Source organism: Cucumis melo, chromosome 10, assembly GCF_025177605.1.
Source record: "Cucumis melo cultivar AY chromosome 10, USDA_Cmelo_AY_1.0, whole genome shotgun sequence".
NCBI lineage: Eukaryota > Viridiplantae > Streptophyta > Magnoliopsida > Cucurbitales > Cucurbitaceae > Cucumis > Cucumis melo.
This window is the reverse complement of record NC_066866.1, coordinates 7715029-7734444: the sequence shown is the minus strand read 5'-3', so window position 1 is coordinate 7734444 and position 19416 is coordinate 7715029. Positions and strand designations below refer to the sequence as shown.

The following is a 19416-nucleotide window of genomic DNA, read 5'->3' as shown; positions in this document are numbered from 1 at the left end:
GATTTGAAATAAAATAAGGAAAAGGAAAGGGAAATTTATATTGGTATTCTATTGGTGTTTAAATAACCATAGGGATCTTTGCACAAAAAGGAAAAAAAAAGAGAGAAAAGAAGAAGAAACCCTAAATTTTCCTTCTCTTCCAACTGCCGCCGCCGCCAACGAACGTCGTGGTGTGAGTAGCCGTTGAGTCGATCCATGCGCCATTTCCTGTTCGCAGCTTCGAGCCGAAGCAATGCCGTACAAGTTGCTTCCGTCCTCGTCTGTACCGTTCCGTCATCCACCGCCGCAATCCATTGTCGATCGTTGGAGTTCATCGCCACCTGGTCAGCGGCGCGTCATTAGAAGACCGAGCGCTCAGTCCGTCGCGTACACCTAAACTCGGAAACCCGAGCTGCCCCCGCACCTTCAGTCGCTCCGTGTGGCGAACCAACCTGACCCGTGCCCTTCTCCGCGAGCTGACTCGCACGTACATCCGCGCCTACACCATAGTTGTGCCGCACACACGTTCGCCCCTGCACCGTAGCCAAGCTGCATGCACGTCCGCGCCTACACCGTAGCCGAGCTGCACGCCTACATGAGCCACGTGCACCCCAACCGAGCCGTGCCTCCTACCGCAAGCCGCGTCTGCATCCTAGTCGAGTCGTCGAGCTAATTTTGAGCCACAAGCCTATTTTTGTCATTTTCACATGTTTTGGTAAGTTGATTGGGTTTTGGAATATCTAATTAAGATTAAAATTTTTGGATCTTAAATAATTTAATTTTGGGTTAAATTAAATTCTTTCTCTTAAAGGACGTCTTGGATCACTTGATGTTTTGGAGCTGGGATTTCTCCGGTTAAGGGCTGATTTGTTGCAACCTCGATCTAGGGTAAGTTATTTCAACTAAATTCTTGGGTCCTTGGTCATATGATGATTAAGTTATGAAAATTGGTGTTTTCTAACCATTTAGGACTTCGGCGCTTGGAAAGCGTGATTTTGCTGTTAGAACTCGTTTGGGCAAATCTCTAGGTAAGAGATTCTACTACTAGAGCTACGAATGAAATTAAGAGATCGCATGTATTTATAGTTATGCATACTGATGACTAGATTGATAATGACATGGCAATTAATGATGATATGATATGACATGATGACATGATATGACATGATGATGTGATGTGGCATGATGATATGATATGACTTGATGATATGATGATGGTTTGTTACGTGCATGTTATGGCTAGGGTGTATGTTAGCTTATCATATTAGAGTCATACCTACATGGATGTCTTTCGGGATCACCACATTTTTAGGACTGCGTAGTCCGACGGGACCGCCAATCTGGCATTGACATAGACATGATTCGAGTGATTCGACGGGATCGCTCGCAGCTCGATTGTCTTAGTGTTTCCTCCGGGTACACTACAGATCAATTTGTCCTAGGTTTTCCTTTGGGTTCACCGAAGACCAGTTATGTTCCTCTGGGATCACATGTTGCACGTGTTCGGAACGTGCTAGTTCTTGGGTACCACTTTTAGGACTATAATAGGAAGTTAACAGGCACCTAGCGGGACTAGTAGTGGGTCCCTTACTGAGTATTTATACTCACTCTTTACATTTCTATTTTTCAGGTAGGGGTAGAGGTGAGGGCAAAGGCAAGCTGGCGAGCGACCAGAAGTGACCGTGTCGAGCCATAGGGATCTCTTGCTTCCGCTTTATGTCATAGTTCAGACTTTAATGTTTGCATCTTTGTTTATTCTTTATTTGTTATTTCTTTAAAATTAGATAGGGCCTGAGTTAGGATTTTATTTTTATACTTATCTCTAGTCACATTTGTTTATGCTTTTAAATGAAAATTTTGAGGTTTCGTTTTATTTTTATCCAAACTTTACAAATTCTATTTATCTTTTAAATTAGTAATGATTTCGACTTAGTATAAGGAGTTGGGTCATTACATGATGAGGGTCAACTTTCCACCTTTGGAAATGTTAGAGTACTTCCAATTATTTAACTTCTTATGAATCTTCTCTTCTATGTTTTCCCAAAAGGCCTTTGTACGAGGGTTTCCTCCAAGAGGAACACTGAGGTATTGCAGGGGAAGATGTTGGAAAGGGATTTTCCAGGCTTTTGCAAAATCTCTTGCATGGGCATCAAAGATATTAATGGGGCAAATGGTGGATTTCTAGAGGTTGATGCTTAAGCCATAAGCTTTTTCAAAGAGAGAAATTGCCATTTGGAGATTTGAAAGGTATGTTTCGTTATCTTCAACAAATAATAGAATATCATCTGCAAATAGAATGTGAGTTAGGTAATAGTTTCTATTGAAAGAAACTCCCTTGATTGCTTTTACAATTCCAAATGTTTGATTAGCCTACTAAAGTAGTCCATAGATGAATGGGGAAGTGAGGTTTCTTTGTCTTATATCCCTATTTGAAGAAATTCTGCTGTGATGTTTGACATTGACTAGGACAGAATACTGAACATTACTAATGCAAGCCCTTATCTAATTTTGCCTAGTTATAGTGAAGTTTTTGACTTTTAGCATATAGTCTATGAAATCCCAGCTAATCCTTGTCAAAAGCTTTCTCAATGTCTATCTTTATCACAAATCTTTTGGATTTGCTGACCTTCCAATAGTCAACTGCCTCATTTGCCATTAATATTGCATCTGTGATTTGTCTTCCATTGACGAAAGCTAGTTCATTTTCTAAAATGGTATCAGGAAGGGTGTGTTAGTACTTTAGCTATGATTTTGTATAAGGAAGTGACGAGGTTGATGGGCCTAAAATATTTAGGCAAGGAGCAATCCTTCTTTTTGGCAATCAGAGTTATATATGTGTTATTTACGTTCTTATTGACGATGTCATTCTTATGAAAATCTCTAAAGATGAGATTAATATCTTTTTTGAGGAAAGACCAGAATTTCAAGTAGAAACTAATAGGGAAACCATCTGGGCTAGGGAATTTGTTGTTGCCAAAAGACTGAACTGGTTCTTTGATTTCCTCATCACAAAAATGGGCACATAAAGATTGAGAGGAGTTTAAGAAGATGGGGTGCCAATCAAGATTTTCAATGAATATAAAGTCTTTCTTTACTCCACTGTAAAGGTTATTGAAATGGTTGATGAAGGAGTTTGCAATTGTGATATTGGAGTAATGAGAATTCCCACAATCATCTTTGATTTCTGTTGTTAGGTTTTTCTTTTGATTTGCGGAACAAACTCTATGGAAGAAGTTTGTATTCTCATCCCCTTCTTTTAACCATAATCGTTTAGCTCTTTGTGACCAGTGTTATGCCTCTTTGAGGAAAATTTTTCTAAGATCAACCTTGAGAGCAATTTTTTTAGAGTTATTATTTGTGTCCGTCATTAACTATTACTCTATTTTGTCAATAATCTCAATCTCTTTAATAATGTTTATTTTCAACACAGTCTGAGCTTTGGAGTTTTTTGCTTGCCAAATTTTGATTGTTCTGGCTCGGTTCTTGAGTCTTTGTATAAAAGAAAAACCAAGGTGGCCTATTTGTTTTGTGATGTTCCACAAGTTTTCAATATTTCTTGAAAATATAGGGTCGTTAAGGGAGTTTTTATCCAGCCTGAAAGAAGTTGGACCTCAACTGATATCTGTAGATTCAAGAACTAAAGGATGGTGATCAAAATTGGTTCTTGTTAGAGTTTTAATGGTGTGCGACATGAAGGTATCTTTCCAAGCCTGGTTGTAAAGGAATTTGTTAAGTCTGGAGAGAATTGGATTAGCATGAAGGTTTGACCATGTGAATTTGTTATTTGTTAAGGGGGTTTATTAGCTTCTTGGTTTCAATGAATTTGTTAAAAAAAATTTCATGCTATGACGAGCATGATTTGTAGCAGTAGTTTCATTTCTCAATCTCACTATATTAAAGTTCCCTTCCATTAACCAGAGCTGATGATCAAGGTGATGACAGCTCCAAAGATCCTCCTATAATGTTCTTTGAAACCTTTTTTTTTGTAGGACCATACAGTGCCATTAACCACCAAGATATGTTGTTTGATGTGAAATTAGCAGTTAAAGTATGGGTGCCTAAAGTAGAGCTTTTCAAGTTGTGCCTTTGATCATCCCAAAGAACAATAATACCATCAAAACATCCTTTAGAACTTTTAGCAATCCAATTTATATTTGAGGACTCCAAATGGATTTTATGAGGAATTTATTAATTTTTTTCATCTTAGTTTCAGTCAATATCACAAAATCATGGGCATATGATAAAATAGCATTTTTTATTAAGGCTTTTCTAGAGGGAGGGTCTAACCCTCTGATGTTCCAGGATAAGACTTTCATTTAACACATGAATTTCCCAAGGGATTGCATCCATTTGTTCCCTCAGTAATTCATTGATTATCCATATCCATTGCAGTTGAGGAGCTTGGATCTTCAATCTGGGAGTCCTGCATGAGCTTTAACTTGTTTTCTTTGAGCCACTTGATTAGTTTCTCCTTAATTGCACATTTTCATCTAAGGTTTCAGCTTTATGTTTTAAAGCTCTCTGAGTTTTACCCCTTTTTCTTCTAAGAAATCCACATTTTGGGCCCTTGTTGTCAACAAATGAGACAATTTTGATGGTGTTTCCAGAACAATAGTATTAGTATGATCAATCTCTTCTGCATAGTCTGAGTTGAAGTTGTCATCACTTCGGTGTTGGTTGTCCATTGGTGGAATGTTGCCTAGATCAACTATAAGGTTCAAACTATGTTTCTCAGCTTCAATTATTCCTGTAATGATTTGCAACGACTGTATATTTAATCCAAGATTTGTTGGTGATTTCACACGGTATTGCTTAGCTGGTGATTTTTTATTGATGTATCTCTCTCCATTGAGTCTTTGTTTTTTATCTGATTTGAAGTCAAAGTGGGGCTTGTCTGCAGGGGCATTGTCGGGAATGAAGAAAGTTGTTTTGTTTTTTGGTGAGTAAAAAGATACTTTCTTTTTTAATTCTCCTTAATTAATGAACTATCCTTTTCAGAGGATTTGTTCATTAATTCCTTCCCTTTGCCCATCGACTTATCATTGCAAATTCTTGGATTATTCCCCTTTCCTTTTGGAGACTACCTTCATTAATGGCTTTGGATGTCAACTTATCTTTCTTGGAGAGAGTGGATTTGCCTTTATTAATAATAATAGTGGACTTTAATGCTGATGTCACTTCACCATGCCTGTCATTACTCTTGCCGAAGTTGGAAACTGCCTGAAAGTTTGCTAGAGGGATTGCTACATTACCTTCAAAGAGGAATTGCTCTGGCGATGGATTGTATTTATTAAAATCATCAGCAACCTGTCTCTTAAAAGTACTGTGGATGTGAACATTTCTCTCTGTGATCCATTTTCCTTCTGATGGAGCAATTGTTTGGATTGGGTATTTTCTTCCCTTCCCTGTTTGTGATTCCAATGAAGGCTGGCAAGAAGCTTAAGTAATTATATCTTACCTTAATGTCAACTTCAATTAGGTTCAGAGCCACTTCGTGTCTTTTGGCTATTTTAATAAATCCTCGACAAGCATTTCCAATTTGTATGAAGGTTTCTGTGTTCCATAGATGTAAAGGGATACCTCTATGCCCATCCTCTATAGCTTGGTATCAGCTTTTGGTTTGCGTGAATATCCTGAGACCACCTTTCGAACTTAACATAGTACTTTCCAACCGTTGTCCAGCTTCGATTTTGACATAGAAGTTTTGTAGGATTTGAATCTTTAAAAAAGATGAAAGCCTTTTCAACATGGAACGACTTGAAAGTAAAATCTTCTTCTGTTTGCTTCCTCAGATTGCCCATTATTTTTGCCCAATTGTCATGAAAGAACCTTTTGATGATCACCACTGCATAATCCAGGTTTAGAGGATCCATATATTTAATCTATTTTTTACCTAAAGAGTTTGTATCATTAATGCTACCTTCTGAGAGAGCTTTTGCACATGTTCTTTTCCTTGTATCAGATTTAGAAGGAGAGTAGTGGGCTCTTGAGCTACTGGCATGAAGATATGGAGGACACAAGTTTGTTTCAAACTTAACTTGAGGTGTGACGATCATTGAAAGGAATGAGACCCACCCGCTTTTCTCTGCACCTTCAGGGATCAGAATGCAAGCTTTCCGACCTTTACGATCAACAATGAATACCTCTATTGTACACCCATTTTTGTTCAGAACTTTTATGATCCACAAGATGTAATCTGAGAATTTGGCCTCCAGGAAGAAGCAGTTGGAGCTTGGGGTAGCAATAGAGAGTTTTGAAAATGTTTTTTTAACCAGTCTACAACATCTAGTGTGACCTCCACTGAGAAAGCTTTATGTGCCCTCACTTTTGAAAGCCAGTACTATAGCTTTCTCGAAACAGCATCCAGGGATAAAACATATTCTTTTCTTTCAATCTTGTAGGATCTTCGGAGATTTTTGAAAATTTCCATTTTTGTTTTTTAAATAGAGAAAGTGTAGTTGAAAAAGTATGTAACTGTAGATAGGAATTACCTATTTTAAAGGAACGTTTGCATGGGATCTATCATAATGAATGTTGTAGCTTCCGGTAGGTACTATTGAATTAATTTAGGCTGCCGCCATATTTGCTCCTTGTGTGAATGATTACTAGGTGTTCCGACATGTAGAAGTTACTGTAGCGATGGTTGTGCTTCATCATCTAGAGAGAGGAGAGAGCTTGTAATAAGGAAGTTGTTTTTATATAATTCCTTAAACTAAACAATTGGCATATGGAGTCTAAATCCTTCTGGCTCCTTTTTTATTGCATCTTTTAAGAAAGCCATTGCTGAAGCTAATTTGAATAATGCAATCTATGATGAGCTTTCAAAAAACTTTGGAAAGCGAAGATCCCCAAAAAAATGTAGATTTTTCAGTTGGTCCGGACCCCTACCCTTAATATGTTCACAAATGCATCAACACAACTGATGTTATTAAAAAAAAAGACCCCTACCCTTAATATTTTCCACAACTTGTCTCTCTTTGCAGAAATCATTTCGAAGACATTGACCACATTTTCATTTTACTACAGCATCCCCAAATTTTTATGGAGAAAAATCGAAAACCTGATTAGATGGAATATGCAACACTCAAATATTTCTTCTTTATGTTCAGAGCTCTGCAACATGAACCAAAGACATCAAAAGGAAATTATAAAATTCAACATCATTTCATCTACCCTGTGGAACATTTGGCCGGAAAGGAACAATCGTATATTCAAAGAAAAAGACTCGTCCATCATAAATCTTTGGGAAAATATCTGTGCATTGACGTGTTTTTGGACCACGGACCCCATTCCTTCTCAAGCTACTGCACTAGCACTATTGCCATTAATCTTCATGCTTTCTAATTTCCATATTTGGGCTTATCTCTAGCTCTTTGTTTGTATTTTGTCATCCTTGCTTTCCATTGTAGTTTTCTCGATATCTTAAGAAGCGGGGATGATGAGGGTGCTAAGGGAGGTGTCCACCTAGTGAAGATGTCTGGATGCACCTAACCCAATCATATCCTTATTCAAAAAACAATGAGAGATGATAGTAGTCTATTAGTATTTGTCAACATCTATCAGTAATATTTTGCTACAGTTGCAAATATTATAGTTTATGTTGCTATATTTGAAAACCACATTTCTGAAAATTTGATCTTTTTTTCTTACAATTTTCTTCCTTCATGGTTTTTATATTTCTAGATAAGCATTTGATTTTTTTTTTCTAAAATCCATAGTATCCTCTTAGTGGAATAATCATTGAGCTTGTGCATGAAATATGCCCAATTATGTTATAAATTCGAACGTACATTAACTAATTGGGAGCAAAATTGTTACTATAAAATAAATTATGCTAATTTTAGACAAGTATGATACTCATCTTAGTATATATTAAACATTGTATTAGACTGTAACGACCCAACTCTTCATACTAAGCTGAGGTTGTTACTAAAAAGGAACAATGACAAGAGACACTTTTTGAAACGAGGGAAGACTAAATTTTCATTAAAAACGGAATATTAAAACACTGAAACATAAACGCGGAAGCAAAACTGAGTCCCCATATAGCATGTCACGGATCCTTCTTTGTCGCTCGCCAGCTTTCCTCTACCTTTACCTTCGCCTGAAATGTTAAACATAGAAAGAGTGAGTATAAACATATACTCAGTAAGGGACCTACTACTAGTCCCGCTAGGTGTCTGTTAACTTCCCATTAGAGTCCTGAAAAAGGTACCCAATAACTGGCACGTTCCCGAACACGTGCAACATGCGCTCCTATAGGAACGAAAATCTGGTCTTAGGTGTCCCGGGGGAGCACCTAGGACATGCTGGTCTGTAGTGAACCCGGGGTTAACACTAAAACAATCGGGATGCGAGGATCCCATCGAATCACTCGAATCATATCTATATACATGCTAGACTGGCGTCCCGTCGGACCACACAGTCTTAAATAGGTGGTGATCCCGAAGGACACCCATGCAGGTACGACTCTAATAGACAAAGTTAACAGAGCACCCCATCCATAGCATGTAGCATAAGATAACATCATAACAAGGCATGAGTATTAATCTTAACGTCCTTAATCATGTGATTAATATATCATGCATTAACATCAACATCAACAGTCGTTAACAACATACTACTAGTCACAACATAACCTCAGTCATCGTCATCAATCAGCATCAACATAATAATCTCAGTCATCATCACCAACATCAATACAATGACAGTCATTATCAGTAGCATCAAGTTATGCATTTTAGCTACCATCAATGCATAATCATAATTACATGCGGTCTCTTGAATTCAGTTCGAAGGTCTGGTAGGAGAATCTCTTACCTGGAGATTTTAGCCAAACAAGGTACTCCCTAGTTGACAGTAAAAATTCTCCAATTAACTTGATCCTAATCATAAAAGGAAAACTCAGTATCTTAATTAATGAAATTAGCAATTGGCTAACATCCAAAAATTCTTCCAAATTAATTAACTTTCTAAAAAAAAGGGGTTGAAACCAATTCAACTTTGATTGAGAAAAATCAAAGATTTAGATCTTAAAAAAGTTTAGCCAATTGAACATTTAAAGAAATCCCAAATAGATCCAAAATTAAATTAATAAAATATTAATTTAATTTTATTGGCGTACCAAGGTTACTCAGATGAAGGTTGAAAAATTCTCTTATCCTTGATGGAAAAATTCATCACTTTAAATCCTCAAGCTTCCAAAGAGACCAATCTTAACTTCAAGAGGGTTATCTTAGAGAAGAAGATAAAGAACATTTTTTCTTTTTCCTTTATTTCCATTTTAAGCATTCCAATGTATTTATAGACCCAAATAATAACAATTATCATTATTATTATTATTATTATTTCCTTTTCCTTTCCTTTTAGGATATATATATATAATACCAAAAAATATACATATATCTTTATTCCCATTATCTTTCCTAAATAAATGCCTTAATCTTAGGCATTTATAACCATTAATAATAATAATAATACTTCTTTATTATTATTATTTTTCTCTCACCAAAATCTACAATAAATATATATTTATTTAAACCATTATTCTCTCTTATAAATATATATCTTTTTCGTCCAATCAAAATCAATCATCTCTCTCTTCATGGATTATTTTCTTTTCCAAATAAATATAATTATATTCCATAATATAATTAACTACACTTTTCCAAATTATTAATTACAATTCCACCAAAACTAACTTTTCCCTCCAAAATCTCAAATTAACTTAAGTCCTCAATTAATTTAATCAATCAAATCTTTTCCAATAAATCACTTATAACTTCCAACATGAATTATCTTAACTCAACCATAACAACTTCACTCCATAAACAATATTTATCTTTCTACATAATAATTAATTATCTTCCCCAATAACTAATTATTATTTATCTTTCTTCAAAATAAATAATTATCTTCCACAATAATTAATTATTATTTATCTTTCTCCAAAGTAATTAATTATCTTCCACAATAATTAACTATTATTTATCTTTCTCCAAAATAATTAATTATCTCCCACAATAATTAATTATTGTTTATCTTTCTCCAAAGTAATTATCCTTTTACAAATAATTGTATTTTTCCAAAATATAATTATTTTACTTTTTCTCCTTACTAAATATTCTTTCTCCAAAATAATTATCTTTTCCTTAAATAATTATATTTCAACAAATATAATTATCTTTTCCATTAACATAATAATTGTATATATATTTCCACATATACATATAATTATTAAATCTCCAACAAACTTTTCACTCGACAATTTAATTAAATAACATCCATAATTATTTAATTAAATTCAACTTCAACAACACTAAAAATCCACAACTTTACTTAATCCTCTTAACCTACCATTTAAACAAAAACTTAACAAACACCACATGCCAAAACCTCTAATTAATTAAATATTCATCCAAGAAATATTTAATTAATTTCAATTCCCACATAAATCAAATAATTCTCATTAAATGGATTCAAAATAAGTCCAATAAATTATCTAAATTTTTGGGGCGTTACATAGACATTCCTATTTGTATGATTAAAAGACTTTATCAATGACATATTCATTTTTCGATCTTTATTATTATCTATTATTTCATTGCCAATCATATTTTGCTGGGCATTTTCAATTATAGTAAAATAAACTAAAATATTTACAAAATATAACAAACTTTTATCACTGTTTATCAATGTTAGTGATAGAAGTATATTAATGTCTATCAATGTGATCTATTATCTATTATTGATATAATTTGAAATTTTGTTACATTTTGTAAATATTTTGTCAAAATTGTAATTTTTGATAATTCCTCTATTTTATTTCTAATTATTTATTTATATTTAAAGACTATTACTTAAATAATGGTTTGTTCTAAACTTTCGAAAAAGAGAAAAAAAATCACAATACTTTTATAAATTTCCATAACATCCATGAAATATCCGTAAATCAGTTATCGACAACATTTTAATCAAAAACAACCTTTTTGTCCTCATATATAATGTTAAAGCAACGACATAATAAAATGACCATAGCTCATCATCTTTTTGTTTTGGATTATGTACGATTTAACATGTTATGAGGAGCATATAGTCTTGAACTTGAGCAATTATTGAACCTTTGTAAATATCACTTTCTTATGAATAAATATGGGTTTAATTTCACTGATCAAATATTCAAATTAATTACAAGGGAGGAGTCTTAAAATTTTGATAAAATTATTTTCCTTTTTAAAAAAACTTGCAATGCACTATCTCTGGTGCAGAGTAGGAAAAAAAACCAACAAAAAGCTATCCGGTGACAACTTTTGTTAAAATGAATTTTACATTTTTCTTTGCTTTGTATTGAAAATGCGATGCATGAGATCATGTGTAGTCTAGGTTGAACCTGGGTAGCCCCAACATGCTTGTGTGAATTAGGAAGGATGATTCTGCCATGTTAAAAAATTTTGTAATGTCATTTTCCCCTCCTAATTAATATTAATTTCACTGTGTTGGACAGCTTAAACAAACCACTCGCTCATGGTTTTGCTTTTAGTTTCACTCAAACAATCAAGCTAAATGACCAACCAACAACAAAGATCATTGTCATTGGTATTAGATAGTGTACATATTTGAGTTCTAGATATATATGATATATCGTCTAAAATATATATGCTATCCATTTCTGCTTAATTCAAGTTCGATCCCTGATTTTACATTATTGATCGACTATTTTATTGGTGTTTAGCGATTCGAAGGTAAATTTTGGAGCCGATGTCGATTTAGAGCTAATTTGGGCAAATAACAGGTCATTTGGCATCAACCAAGGCAAATGCTAAAGAAAAGAAGCCTTTTGGTTTTGTCTTGTAGCTCTACGGTGCCCCAACGACACGTAAGATAGATCTGTGAAAAGCCCACGGCGCCGTCCTAGAATGTTGCGATGCTCCGAAATATTTGCACACCTAGAGACCATCCGGAACCACGACAAATTTATAAATGCTCTTTTCTTCTGCCAACCAATCCTACCTTTGATTCCAGCCGCTTCTCTTATATTTTCTGACATCTTTCGGTCCAGTTTTGTTTTGAACACTTCCTCATCATCCGACATGTGGATGTGAGGCTAAGGTACTTATTATAGCTTGGGTTTTTAGAAATCTCCCTTTTGTTCCTTTAAATTTATGAGCGCTTGAACTTGTTTGATGTAATATTTGGTTTCGATTCTATATTTGAAATATATTTTGTTATATATTCAAACGCATGGAGAATGTATAACTTCTTCTTACATTGAATCTTTGACTCATGACAATTGGATAAGATTATAGTTAGAAGCAATAGGGTTAGGTTAGCTTGTTAATCTATTTTGATGAGCATTATTTTAACTAATCTAGAACTGAACCTAATGATTGTCAATTAGACTCATTCCAACCTAAGGATCTCTTAATCTTAATACTTTTGGAAAATTGAATTATGCATACTTAATTGTATAATTGGATTAGGACAATAAGAACCTTGAGACAATTTTGTTATCTCAAGTAATTAAAATTGGTTAGGTGAAGATTGCATATAGATAAGTGATGATAGCTCAATGAATAAATTCTTTGGATGGGGACTAGACATAATTATAACCCAAGCTAGGCAAATCAACTTCATGAAAACTCCCCTTCGATTACCTTGGTTGGAAATTATTTAGTTTGAGAGATTAGAACTTACTACTAAGACTAGTGCTTCGTGTGAGTTTGGTAATTTATTTGTCACAAATTTGGACGACCAAATCAATTCATCTGCCAAATATAGCAACACAACCAAAAGTGATTGTAGTTGAACAATCATAATTAGCTATATATGTGCTATCTCCTTTTAGGACGGTTAGAGGTTCAAATCCTCCCGGATCTATTTGTCGTTGTACAATATATTATTTATTTATTTATTTATTTTGGACACACTTACAGAAAAATAACAAATATTATAATAATAAACAATTAATTAACCTACAAAGATAGGAAGACCAAAGTTACAATGTGCAAAGTAAATTTAAGTTACAATGCATGACATCAACACAAATCCTTATTCTCTTTACCTTTTCAACATGTAAAGAATGGCATACAAAGTTTCAAACTTCGAATTAAAAATACAAACAAAACTTAAGCTGTACCAACAACAAATACTGTGATTGGGCTTCTCACATTATGATAACCATCACTCCACATTAAAGAAGCAGAGACTATAGATTGACGGATTGACCCGCGAATTGTCAACGTAAAAGATTTCTTCTGTCCAATAGCATTGAATGACAGAACCGGAGGGTTCACAGTGATTGAAAGCCCTCGGGGGGCACCAACAACCTTAGCTCTATATGTTGAAACTTTCGATCCAACGTTTGTGACAGTTCTTCGGAAGAATTGGTTGAAGGATTGTGCACTGGTGGAAGAAAGAGCAAAAGAAGGATAGTTTAGATCCCAAACTCGACCGGAGTTGGCGCGACTGCAAAAACTGTTGTCGCCTGAGAGGCGACGAACCATGGCAGTGGTGTAACCTTGGCCACACAAAAATCTAACGTAGTCGCGTTCATACGCGTCGTACAATAACCCTGGATGTACTGCCTTGAGTGGGTTGATATGGCCTGCACCATATGCAAACTCTACTTGGGTATTGAGTTTGGCATTCAAGGGAGTAGCTGAAAAAAATAATGAATTGACACATATGTTAAAAGTGGGGAATTTATTTGCAATGTCAAGATTATTCTATAATAATTAGATGCATCCTGGATTGCACTCATGGTTTTACCGCTCACTCCAACCACACACAATAAGACGACTAAAAATATTTTAACGAAGGAAAACGTGGTTGGATGGCTGTATGAGCTGCAAAAGAGAGGGTACAATCTAGGATGCACCATATTTTGTAAGAATATAATTTTGAGTTAAATGTCTTGTTTGCCATTACCAGTTGTCATGAGGGCGGATTTGATGGCTGCAGGAGACCATGTAGGATGGAATGTTTTTACATACACAGCAGCTGCAGTAGCATGCGGGCAAGACATCGACGTCCCTGAAATTATATTATAGAGCGTCGTCCTTGAATCTCTAACTCCGCTGGAAACCGTCGCAATTGGAGACCATGCTGCAAGAATTTCAACTCCTGGGGCAGTCAAATCCGGCTGCATATTACAAAATTAAAAAAAAATGTAACTAAGGATCTTAAACAAACTGTGACCAATATATATATACAAAAAGTGCACTCTTGTTCGATAACTATTTTATTTTCAGTTTTTAGCTTTTGAAAAATATTATTGTTTGCTCATATTTTGTGCACTATAACTTTTATATTTGTTAAAAGATAAAACAAGTTTCTAAAGGTTACTTTTCTTTAGTTTTTAAAAAATTTGAGAACCATGCTAAAGCAATTATAAGGAAGCAAATACAAACTTCAAAACAAAAACTAAAAGCAAAATCGTTAATCAAATGGGACGTCAATTAACCTTAAGTATGTCGTAGGTTTCCGGATTGGGTCCTCTGGAGGAGAAAGAAACAATCCAAGGAGCTGATGTATCATTCACTGCATTACTCTTCAAAATGGTTGCAGTTGGAAATCTGTTAATTGAAATATAATACGAAGCAATGTCAATATCAAAACATGTAGAGATCTATAAGGATTTAATTATATATTGAGATCTTAAATTTACGAAAGGGCTGTGTCATCGAAACATACTTGTTTCGATCCATGTAGGTTTTGATGTTGTTGCCGTCGACCTGTTTGAGGTAGGAGGAAGGCAAGGGATAGGATCTTGCATTATCCTTCACTCCAAGATCATTCATAACAACACCCATTGCGCCATTCAAGGAGACAAATGTTGCAGGAGACAATACAGAGTCACAAAGAACGATTTTTCCCTTCACCAAGTTGCGATCCACTGAGTTTCTGGAGCAAAATCTGTTTTTCGAAGAATAAGTGAAAAATAATGTTAGTATAAGGAATTAACCCCATAACCAGTATTCCTATAAATTAATCGTTTGTGTCTTGAATTTGATGTTTAACACTTTGAACAACCAGGTACGAGGTAATGGTTTTGACGCTAGGGTTTTAGAGAATTACTCTATATGATCTTAGATCAAAGAACAACCCAGCTAAATATCTGTGTAGACTTTTTCTTGATCTTTATTTGTTGAATTCATAATATTAATTATATTTGTAAGAGTAGAATTATAATTTTGATTTGGTCTCCTTTTGGTTACCTGGAGCTAGAGCCAGTGAATCCTCCAGAGATATTGGGAGCACTTCCAGCATAAATGAGGGGATATTGTTTTCCTTTAAGATCAAATGTGTTAATTGTATATCCCTGCACCCCAAAATTACTTTGTTAATAGTTATCAAAATTAATTGTTGATAATCCTGATCTAACATTATTATGAAATATTTTTTTAAAAAATAATTAAGAAAAAGATCAGTAAGTGCACACCGAAGTTGATACATCTAGATAGCACCTTTCATCATGGCCGGTACCCCAAACGAGCGAGATTGCCACAAATATTTATTACGAAGTACAAAATTTGTTATATTTAGTTAATAAAGTGTTGATTTCATTCAAACACGTTTCACTTCTGATGGGATCCAATAAATTAGTGCCAGTATGGTTGCATCCATGACACTAGGATCATATTATTTTGTGTTATTAATCAAAATTCAAATCTAAGAAAAAGTATAGATCTTGCATCGTTTCATGAGGGAATCTTATATGGAGATAAAGATTAAGACATACGAGACAAGAAAAGAAATCAATATACCTGATAAATATTCTTGTTGCCAAGCTGCACTCTTGACACCAACTTTCTATCAATGGAGCTTGCAGCCACAGAAAGAGACCATGGAGAGAAATTTCTAATGGTGAAGTAGTCAGGACCATCATTTCCAGCAGAGTTGGAGGTCAATATTCCATGCTTCATCGAGTGGAAAGCTCCAATGGCAATTGAATCATTGAAGTAATATTTGGGTCTGTTCCCTCCAACTGAGAGAGATATGATATCGACACCGTCCGCGATTGCGTCGTCGAATGCCGCAAGAATGTCGGCATCGTAACACCCATCGGACCAACATATCTTGTACACCGCAATGCGTGCAGAGGGAACCCCTCCTCTGGCTGTGCCGCTTGCAAGACCGTACAAACTCGCTTGATTCACAAGACCTCCGGCCACTGTCGATGCGGTGTGTGTCCCGTGACCGTCTGAATCTCTTGGACTTTTAATGTCTTCCGGAGGAAAGAATTTGTCGCTACGATATGCTCGAGCTCCAATGATTTTTCTAACAATTAGGTTCACATATTTTCGATCAGTCATTATTCTAAGCTTTAAAAGAAAATACATTTTGATCCCTAATGTTTGAATCAATTTTCAAAACTTTGGTTTTAAGTTTTAAGTTTATCTTTTTCTACATATTTAATTGAGTTGAAAATACTCTAATAACATAACAAATAAGCCACTCATGATAAAATAAAATAAAGAAACCCACTATAAAATTGATAGAGCTTAACACGTAGTGAGTTGATATTCCAAAAATTATACATTCTTTATAGAAAATGGACCACTATTTTAGTTTTGTCAAAGTCAACCTCTTAATATTTATAACATCATGATTGGAAGGACTTAATTGTTAAAAGAATCTTGAGTACAAAAAAACGAAATTATAGCTTTAAAAGAACTTGCAAACTAAATTATAAAAAGAAAGTAAAGATCAAAACTTTAATTTATTTAATCACAAAGTTTTGTTTTAACTGATTTCTAAATGCATAAGAACACATTTTTACCTGTTGCAACGGAAGTTAGCAGAGGTTTGGCAGGCGCCCTTCCATTTAGCGGGTGGAGGGCCATAACCAACATCACTAAAGCTAGGAGACTCTGGCCAAATTCCAGAGTCCAAAACTCCGACAACTATGTTGCTTTCAACTTGTTTTACACGAGGAACATTTTGTGTAAAACCCATGAAATCCCACGATCTTGTCGTATGAAGATGTTTCTTTTCATTTGGAAACACAGACACAACATTTTCCTTAGCTGAAAGTATTCACAAATCCCAAAAAGTTAATTATATATATGGAAAATATCTTTAATTTGATGGCTAATATTTAAATTAAATTAACTAATGTTTTGGAATGATCATATTTACCTGAAATTTTTTGAGCTTCTTCTTCAGTGAGCTTTACCACAAATCCATTGAAACTTCTCTTGTAGCTGTGGAGTAGAGCTTCTGGAGCAAATGAGCTGGAAAACATGAATTAAAAGTTTGATTAATTAATTATTACATCAGTTTAGTTAATTAATGTATGTTTTCATGGTAAATTAAGTGAAAAACTTTGTTAATTAATAATAATTAATTGTGAAAAAAAAACAATGACAAATGTATATGAAAACCTGCCAACCACTTCTTCCAACATTCTCATGTGATGTGAAGGAGTGGAAGCTGAATCCTCCGGCTTGTTCCCCATATACACAATATAAATCTGCGAGGTTTCATTTTACGCATATAAGTACAAAAGTAGATGAAAATAATGTTATGTTTTGGTCTAGCTTGGGTGGAGCTACAAAGCTTATTTACTGCCCCTCGTTATAATTATTTGGTTTTTGAAAACTATAATTTTGTTTTCTCACTGTTTTTTAACAGGAATATAAGAAGGAAGAGGGGATGAATAGCTATGGTGGAGCGTCAAATATCATTTTATATATACCTTTCGACCATCATTGTCGGAATCCAAGCCAGAAGCAAGCAAACTACAGAAAAGGCTAGAAAAGACAACGAACTTGAAGACGAGAGAAGAAGACATACTTCTTCTACTTATCATTCTCATTAGTGGAAACATGAAAAGTTTAGATGTAATTTGAGAAATGAATAGAAACATCCTTTTATACCAAAAAAATAATATATATAAAAAAAGTCAAATCTCCAACCATTGAACATTCTAAGAATCATCTCCCAAAGTCTTTTTCTATAGCAGAAATTATTAAAAAATCTAACGTCTAGCAACTGACGATTTCAATCCTTTTTGCTTCAATCAAATTGTTCCTTCTTCTAGACTTAGAGGATAAGAAGTTCTAAAGAATATAAAAACAGAAGCACGAAATTGCACGTTATGGAACTTAGTTTAAATAATTTAGGATTTGAATCAGTCCAAATATGTATCAAAGTTTAATGATTTGGCATGTGGATATCTTCTTTGTAGCCCTAGTTTTACGCGTTGAGAGCTTCATATAATCAGACACTATCTCTCTTTGTAAAGGCTTGACTTGAAAATAAAGAAAAAGACAGAAAAAAAAAACTATGGCACTTAGTGAAAGTCAGAGAGAGAATATGGAGGACACATTCATGGTTTGATCCAAAACCTCAATACTTGACTTAATCTAACAATTCCCCTTTCACATTACAACTTGAAGATTATTTTTGAGCTTATGCAAATTATATACCACATGACTTATCATATAAAAATCTTGCCACCTATTTCATTCGACGTGTTTTGGGACGATGGTTTGCTCTACTCGATCGAGATTGACTTTTGGAGAACAAGAAAGCATGTTGATCTGGTTCGATCTTTGGAAAAAGGCTCAGTCAACTACATAACTTGGTCCACGAGAGATGTTCATAGGTGGGTTGGGGTTGGGGTTGGCTTTCTCATCCCATCCCTTCTTTATATCGTAGCAGTTGGCAAGACGTGGGATTTGGAACTTCCCACATCAGTTATTTTGTAAGAAAGTGGGCGGCTCCAAACTGATAAAAGGATCTCACCTCGTTTGTTTATAAATGTCCCAATCCAATCAATAGTTTTTGTGTTTTGACTCAAACTAAATTTTCTTTTGTATTTTCTAATTTGAGAGTGAGAAAATGGTGTGGATAATAAAAAACTTTGAAGAGAGTGGTTTTGTAATTGAGAACGGAGAATGAAAAATTGGAAGGTTTTGTTCACATAGAAGTATTTTTCTGGTCTATGGTTTTGCTCGAGTTTGGTAGTACTTTTCTACGTAAATTTTTGTGTTTTCACCATTTTATTGATTTCTTTAATTTCTTTATTATTTTTCTGCTTATTCCTCTGGCTAGAATCGAAAGGTTTTGTTCTCACACATGTCATTTCCTACGAAAATTTTCATTTAATTTCGTGTGATTAGGTTCCTCACAAGAGATTTTTCTTTGTTCTATTTTTTTAAAACAATGAATTAATTAACTTAAATAACTACCGTTATTATTATTGAAAATAGGGTAATTATAATAGGTAGCAATATTTAGAATAATTATTAAGTATGTAGCAATATTTTAAAAAAATTGCAAATATAGCAAAATCTATCAATGATAGACTCTATCGTTGATAGACTCTTATGGTTTATCAGTGATAGACCATCATTTACTACATGGTCTATCAGTGATAGACTTTTATCATCGATAGATTTTGACAGATTTTGCTATATTTGCAATTTTTTT

The 19416-nt window shown here is 34.4% G+C and overlaps 1 protein-coding gene across 1 annotated transcript; it reads right to left on the bottom strand.

Moving 5' to 3' along the window:
• Positions 1 to 12855: 12855 nt before the first annotated feature.
• On the bottom strand, positions 12856 to 17805 carry LOC103500264 (cucumisin-like). Its single transcript, XM_008463507.3, has 10 exons — positions 17678 to 17805; positions 17364 to 17452; positions 17119 to 17213; positions 16760 to 17006; positions 15744 to 16257; positions 15195 to 15298; positions 14671 to 14892; positions 14441 to 14552; positions 13906 to 14119; positions 12856 to 13636 (listed from the first exon to the last, which is right to left on the bottom strand). Exons 1-10 carry the CDS (start codon positions 17795 to 17797, stop codon positions 13104 to 13106), a joined length of 2250 nt encoding a protein of 749 aa, XP_008461729.3. The 5' UTR covers positions 17798 to 17805; the 3' UTR covers positions 12856 to 13103.
• Positions 17806 to 19416: the final 1611 nt, after the last annotated feature.